Genomic DNA, 7883 nt, shown 5'->3' with positions numbered 1-7883 from the left:
AGACCCTAATTGAGTAGAAAGTTTTTCCAAGTTGACCCAAACATGGAGCATGTGGATTGAACTGAAGGATTGCATAGTAATTTGGAACAAATAATCCTGACCTGCACATTTATCTGAGGTTTTTTCCCCTCACTAATATATTGTGCTCCTCTACTTGGAAAACCAAGACGTGAGTTTCACTGCTGTGTTAGAGTATGTAATATAGTGTCCAGCTTTGAGTTAGATCCTCAGGAATTTTCATATCCCTTGTGTTCTAGGAGAGAGATGCTGGTGAATCATCTGTGGAAAGAGCATACCATGAGTACATAAGAAGCAGTCCGAATAGATAATGATGAAGTAGAAAATCAAATGTAATTTAAGGTAGATACCTTCTGGAGAAGTGATTTCAGTCTTTCTAGGAATTCCTTGGGTGGTTTGTTCTCATAAGAATCACATGAAGGGCATGTCTAGAAAACAATGAAAAAGTAGTATTCTTCTTTAAAACTTTTCCCCTACTTAATAAAACGATGACTTAAAACTTATTTTTCCCATTAGAGACATAAGTCATGTTCACTGAAAAAGATTTGGGAAGTACATGAAATTGTTCAGAAAGTAACAATGGAAAAAAAATTACTTGTAATCCCATCCCCAGAGATAACCACTGCAATCCTTTGGTGTGTATCTTCCCAGTGTGTATGAGTGTGTTGTTTTACTTTGCAATTATGTTATTTACACTCATTGGTAATTGCTTTTTTTTTTTTTACATTAACGTATCTCGAGCATTTCCTAGGTATTACTTATTCCTTGAAAATATGATATATAGGTGGCTTTGTATTCCAACATAGGATGGAACTATTACTATTTTTGGACACATAGGTTGCTTCCAGCTTTTCACGTCTGTGTATACAATACTGCAAAGACTATCTATGTAAATAATTTTTCACATGTATGTTTGTTTATTTCATAAATTCCTAGAAGTAGAATTAGTAAATTAAAAGGATAAAAATTTTTAAGGCTTTTAATGTTCATTATAAAAAAAGTTTTTCCTCTTTTCACCTAGAACATTCTTATCATTGAATATTGTTGAAAATTTTATTTGAAAAAAAAATTGGGTTTTCTTGTTTAACTTGTTTTTATTTGATTACTAGGGAGATTGAATGATTTTTCATATATGTATTGCCTGCTTACTTTTTTTATGTTTGTTTATGTTTTTTGTCCTCATTCCTATTGAGATACCAAACACCAAACACTTGGTGGTTAGCATCTCAATGCCAGTTTGATACTGTACTGAGAGCCTTTCACTAAAAAGTAGTATATATAAGTTCTTGGCCGGGCGCTGTGGCTCACGCCTGTAATCCTAGCTCTTGGGAGGCCGAGGCGGGCGGATTGCTCAAGGTCAGGAGTTCAAAACCAGCCTGAGCAAGAGCGAGACCCCGTCTCTACTATAAATACAAAGAAATTAATTGGCCAACTGATATATATAGAAAAAATTAGCCGGGCATGGTGGCGCATGCCTGTAATCCCAGCTACTCGGGAGGCTGAGGCAGAAGGATCACTCAAGCCCAGGAGTTTGAGGTTGCTGTGAGCTAGGCTGACGCCACGGCACTCACTCTAGCCTGGACAACAAAGTGAGACTCTGTCTCAAAAAAAAAAAAAAGTAGTATATATAAGTTCTAATTCTCATTCTGACATTTACTAGTTGTGGAACTTGGGGTAAGTCACTTAACCTCTTTGGTAGGTCTCTCTTTATAAAATGAAAGTGCTTAACTGGATAGCTCTAAATTCAGTATCAAAGTTACCATTCTGCAAGTCTTTGGCGTTAGGTTTCGGAAACATGCTCAGCTCCCTTCTTCCTAAGGAAAGTTTTAGAAGGATGTTTTTCATATGGTAACCTGGCCAGCCAATCAAAGGAAATAAGAATCATTTTGCTAACAAAATTAAGATTGCATTTGAATCACATATAGAATTTCTTGGAGGAGGGAGAACTAGTAAAAAAAAAAATGAGAGTAATTTATTTTACGTGTTTTCCCACTGTTTTCAATTAATGCTTGAATTACCATGTTCTTGAATATAGAATTGCTCATGAGTTGGCATAAGAAGACATATACAAGAGGGTCTCAGGGCCCGAAAAAACTATGGACTATTAAAATTCCCTACCCTAGTAATGAGAGCTACCTATTTTAATGCAATATTGAATCCGCTATTATACAGGATGGTAATATTCTTTAAGAGAGGAAGGCAAAGTGTGAGATTTATACTAGTCTCTTGTAGACTGTCTCTTTTCATGTCAGAAAACCATCTAGCTCCTGGTAATAAGAATACAAGTTATATGTCACCATAAAAGGAGAGGAAAATATTTCCTAATTCCTAAATCTCAATTGGATTCTCTGGCTAATGACTTCCTCACCTTAGAAGGCTATGTTAACATCTTCCAGCTACCAGAGAATATTGGCGAATTCTAATTGAATTTCTGGGCACTTTCAGGTCTGTGGACTTCAAAGAGTGACCCTACTTCTCAAAATGCACCATGTATGATAGGTGTAATTGTAAGGAAGGCACTGGAGCCTCAGGCTACAGGTGTGTGTGTGTTTATAATGTAATAGACATAGGTAGTAAGTACAAATGAGATAGATAATGAATGACAATCTTACTAGTTTGTGTTTCTGTCTTCTTGCTGCCTTTGTGGGAGGTAGTTTCCTCTTCAGCTGTTTAATTAATACACTGATTATCTTTTCATTGTCTCCTGTATTTGCTGACTTTAGTCGGGCCTTCTGAAAACATGAAAAAGCTGACCATTCACAGTGTCTCTGAAAGAGAAGTAATTTGTATATATGTTAATGAAAGTTATTCAGAAAGTAAAAAATGGCTTTCCCAATCCTGTTTCTACCTCTTCCACAAGTCTTGGATCACATTCATTTCAGCAGACAAGTGAGTATGATTTCACCTCCTAATTAATCTTTGAGTGGTGCCTGCATGTAAATTTCCTTGTTTTAGGGAAGAAAGAACATTTCCCAGTCTTGTAGACAAGAGAGAAAGAAGCCTCACTTCACAGGTTTTTATTCCTAATGCTATACTGAGGACATTTTGAGGCCTGGGCAGTGGGCAGGACCTTTATGCTTTGAAAGGGAGAATTAGTTTTGTTTAGAAATATTCGCTGAATTTTGAGGCTCTAAAAGTTACACTGTGACTGGTGGCAGTTTTGGGTAAATTACTCTATAGTCTGATTATGAATCTTTTTCATTTGTTTGCTGCTTCTCTATATACTGTACACAGGAATATCAATAACGTGTCTTAGCAGAATTTTATATAGCACAAAGCATAGTGTCTTGTTGCTAGTGAATTTTATATATATATTTGTAGAGTCAACAGATGAGGTAAATGAGTTAAAGCCCCTCCTAGGGAAAGGAAGTGGGCGCCAACCTCTAATGGCATATTCCTCATCTAAGATTCAATACACTTGCCATAGACCACCCAGGACTTTTCTAAAATCCTATTCACACTCTCAGGGCAGTTAGGGTAAGATTCTGCCTGAATCAAGCAGTCGAGGAACAGAGTTTGAGACTTGCTCAACCAATGGGAGGGAAGACCATTTCTTAGAAGGTAAGAGTAGTTAGTGTCTCAGAGAATGGAGAAGTGAACAGAACATGCATCAAAAACTTGCCTCTTGGCTAAATAACTAGTGACTAGTGAAGAAGCCAAAATCTTGGCAATTGAACTGGAAAGGAAACAGCATTTATTGGAAGAACAAAATTTATACTGACTTGTTGAACACATTTGAATGCTGATCTAAGAGGCTGTATTCAGGTTACTTGTAACCAAGTTACTCTCTTCTTTCAGCATATGTGTGTATATGATACTATTTTGCCCCCGGAGTTGCTGTATCTTCATTTCACTAATGGGTATGGAAGCCACTACCTTATAACCAGAAACCTCAACCCCTCCCAGTCCCTACAAGGCAGGCCTATGCATAATAATATTATCTGAATCTTCTCATGGACACTCAGCTGAAAATAGCATCTGGCTTGCTTTGCATTTTCCAACCCATATGCTTACCCGATATAAATGTTGATTAATAACATGCATCTTTAAGACACAAACCCATCAGGTTTGCTTTGCATATATAGCCACAAGCCGAGAACCAGCTTATCTGGTTTCCTTATATCAGGGTAGCTTGCCTTTCATAAGGGCAAGGTGGTGTCCTTTCCATATGTTTGCCAAAATGCTTATTTAATAGAAACTATTTATAAATGTTAATTATAGCACTTTTTGTTCCTTGAAAACCACATGTTCATGTTTGTTGAAGTTTTTTCTTTTCTCTTCTTTTTGACCACAACCGGCTTAACTTACTGGAAAAAAATAATATTCATATTTAAAGAGGTAAATTTTCCAGCTGAAACTGAAAACACTAACTGCTTCATCCGTGATGATCTGAGAAACCAGCATTTCTCACAGAGGCCCATTTTGCTGAGTTAACATTTACATGTGTAAGTTGAAAGAAAATTAGGTTCCAAAGAAGTAGAGGGGCCCTTCCAAAAGAATTCCCTTAAGATAATATTGCAGGAATGGTCAAGACCAATGGTCAAAGCTTTTACACCCGAAAAAACCTTTCTGAAAGTCTTTAAATGAAAGTCATCTAAACACTGACACCCATACTGATGCAGCTGTGCTATCTCTTCCACCCTTCCTTGTTTACCTGGGTTAATAGACAATGGTGTTGTGTTGTGTTGTGCTGTGCTATGTTGTGTTGTGTTGTGTTGTGCAAGCAGCAGAGCTATCTCTGTTAATGTGTGGTCCAAGACAAATAACTACTGGATTTGGCTTTAGATGCACATCAAAGGCAGCCTCAGAGAGGAAAAGGAGTGGAGGAGCAGTTCCTGCTAGCTGCCTTAAGGCTGTGTTGAGAAAGGGAGTGGAGAGATTAATCTTGATTTAGGCAGCCTCAGGCATACTATTTCTGAGGAGTTTACAGGATGGCTCAAGTCCCTGTTTAGCACCATCTGAGAGCATAGACATTGTTTTCCTTTGCTGTGCTTTGGTAACAGCAGACTCCAAGGGCAAAGCTTTGTTTCCCTCATCCATCAACACATGAGAACAGGAAGAGTTTTCTGCTCCTACATTAGTTTTGCGGACTAGAGGGAGCAGAATGAAGTAAAAAACAAGATTAACAAACCATTGTTCTCTTTAGCCAGAGAACAAGTCAAAGCCTGCTTTTGCAAGGAGGCAGATTTGGCTTTGTTGTTTTGCAAGTGAATATTTGACAATACTTTTTTCCTTCAAGTCTATTTATCCTACCTTTTTTCTTTTTCTTTCTTCTCCTTCTTTCCTTCCTTCTTCCTTTTTTTTCCCCCTCTTCTTTTTCCTGGCCATTCCTATTAGGCAGTCTTGCTAACTGGGCAACATTACCTTTGTCTTACCACAAACTGGATATATATCAAGGTTTCTCAACAGTGGCACCACTGACATTTTGGCCTGGATAGTTCTTTGTTGTCAGGGATGTCCTGTGCATTCTAGAATGTTTAGTAGCATCCCTGGCCTCTACCTACTAGATACCGGTAGCACCCCCATCTCCACCCCACTTGTGACAACCAAAAACTTCTCCAGAAAATGACAAATGTTTCCTGAGGGGCAAAAATCACCACTAGTCGAGAACCAATGGTTATATGATTAGACAGAATGAAATAGAAAGATGCCTGGAGAGGCCAATTAGAGATCCTAGCTAATCACTATATAAATGCAATCTATAAATGGTTTTATTTAAACTTTTTAACATTTTTAAATCTCTTACAGACCCTGCTTTGATGCTAGCCCTGAAAATGTTGATATAATGCTAACATGGCCTTGAACTATTTTCTTTCTTCCTGAGTTTGCCTGCTAGTATAGCTTAAAGATATTAGACACACCATTACTCACTTGTATCATAGCCAGCATTGCTTAATCAAATTATCAGATAGATGTAGTATCACTGAGACAAAATCTTCTCATTATGATGTAAGATAAAATTCTTTCATTAACAAAACATGAAGGAAGCACCCAGAGGATCAGCTAAAGTTAGAAACTGGAATCTCTTTCTTATTTTGCAACTTATAGACTGTAGCTAGGAAACTCTGGAAAGGACTCTAACCACAGCAGTTAAACAAGGTCTGTGGGATGCTGAAAATATATGTTTTGATAACATTTGATTAAGATATATTCTCACTTATTAGAAAAGTCTTTCCAATAACCTGAATGTGCTACTTTCATTTTAGATGCAGCTTATTAGAAAAGGACCTAGTAAATGAGAGTGGTTAGGTTCAGAGATGGAGAGTGAATTTTAGAGAAAAGCAATAGTTGTGACTCATTCACTTTCTAAACTTTTACACAGTCATTTACGATAATTGTTTTCTCTGCAATATATTTTCATAAATCTTCCCCTTTGTAGTGTCCTAATTACTGGTAGCACTATTATAGTTATTCTAATTTATGCAATTAAAGGTCTGTGACAATGAAAACATTTCCTCATTTCCCCAAATGCATTTATACTCTCAGGGTACCAAACCAGAAGACCAGACTGAAGAATTTACTGGAGAAAAAGAAGCACTCTTGAACTATATGCCAGGCCTCTTTCCTGGGACTCTAATGGATCCAAACGACTTAAGAGACAAGATGAATTGTTGAAAATGGTTCTTTCAAAACACCTCACCGAAGGCCAAAGACACGACTCACCGAGGTCAAGGTATATATGAACTATATTCTAAAGAAGAGCTTTGATTTCCACATCTCTATTCCTTCATACTGTCTCTATATTCTAATTCATTTCTTTCTTTCTTTCTTTCTTTCTTTCTTTCTTTCTTTCTTTCTTTCTTTCTTTCTTTCTTTCTTTCTTTCTTTCTTTCTCTTGTTATTAGAGGTGAATCCTGCTTCTTCTGGTATGTATCTATATTTCCTAATTAGGATTACAAAGGGGGCTCAAGAGCCTTCATACCCAACAGCTCTTAAAATATAACTTAGCTGGTCATTGTTCAGAAACTGATCATAGTATAGGACTCCTTTCTAGTTTTGTTATGCTATCTCAACAATACTACTTAGGAGTAGTATTGAAGATTATCATATTTTATAAGAAATGTAATATATCATTTTTTGGTTGGTTTGTTGGTAAATCAATGAATACTTAACCAAAATAGAAATAAATATTTTAACCAAATATTAAACCCTAAATTTATTGAAATTCAGCACATTTCTCAATAAATATGCTAATGCTTTTCTTATTGTATTTAATAGCTTTTATCAAATGTATTTTCAGAAATAAACTCAACTGGTCTTACCTTTACATCTTGTGGAGATCGTAGAAATTCAGTGTCCTAGAGCAAAAGAAAATTTGTTCTGAGTTATTTTTATAAGTCAAAGCCTTCTTTAATAATAATTAAAAAATATTATTTAAATTTTGTTGTGACAAGTATGGTCTTACCAAGACATTCACATAATTTTTCAGCTGGTCAACAATATCTATAAGTTGACGCATTCTAATCATGAGGCGATCTTGATCTTGGGAGCTGGATTTATGGACCAACGTCCCCAAGAAGATGACCATTAGACAGGTGACTATCCTCTCCATGTTGCCAGGACTGGATTTCATAAGTCCAACAGTAGAGTAAGACCTTGGTCTTGTTCCCACTTCAGCTTGACTGAGAACAGGTTGTCAGTAAGCTACCTATTTATTCATCCTTCAGGGAGAGGTAAAGCCCTCCCATTGCAGCCTGGAAATCTTTGTAGAATGGATGAATGTGAGTAACTCTTTTTTCTTTTCCACTGGCTAGGTATACGTGTGCATGTGCTAATGTGTGGGGGCAGGGATTGATGGAGTCAAAGAAATGTGCCCCATCTGCATCTTTGACAGGAAAAGAGAGAAATGGGTGAATTCCAATTTT

General features: G+C 36.8%; 1 protein-coding gene across 1 annotated transcript; it reads right to left on the bottom strand.

Annotated features, from left to right (window-relative positions):
* Nucleotides 1-344: 344 nt before the first annotated feature.
* IL21 (interleukin 21) lies at nt 345-7591 on the bottom strand. Its single transcript, XM_012784185.2, has 4 exons — nt 7424-7591; nt 7281-7316; nt 2631-2786; nt 345-446 (listed from the first exon to the last, which is right to left on the bottom strand). The coding sequence occupies exons 1-4, from the start codon at nt 7589-7591 to the stop codon at nt 345-347; spliced, it is 462 nt and encodes a 153-aa protein (XP_012639639.2).
* Nucleotides 7592-7883: the final 292 nt, after the last annotated feature.

The sequence above is a fragment of the Microcebus murinus genome, chromosome 15 (assembly GCF_040939455.1).
Source record: "Microcebus murinus isolate Inina chromosome 15, M.murinus_Inina_mat1.0, whole genome shotgun sequence".
NCBI classification, from domain to species: domain Eukaryota; kingdom Metazoa; phylum Chordata; class Mammalia; order Primates; family Cheirogaleidae; genus Microcebus; species Microcebus murinus.
Note: the sequence above shows the minus strand (reverse complement) of the source record. Positions and strands in the feature narration are given on the sequence as shown.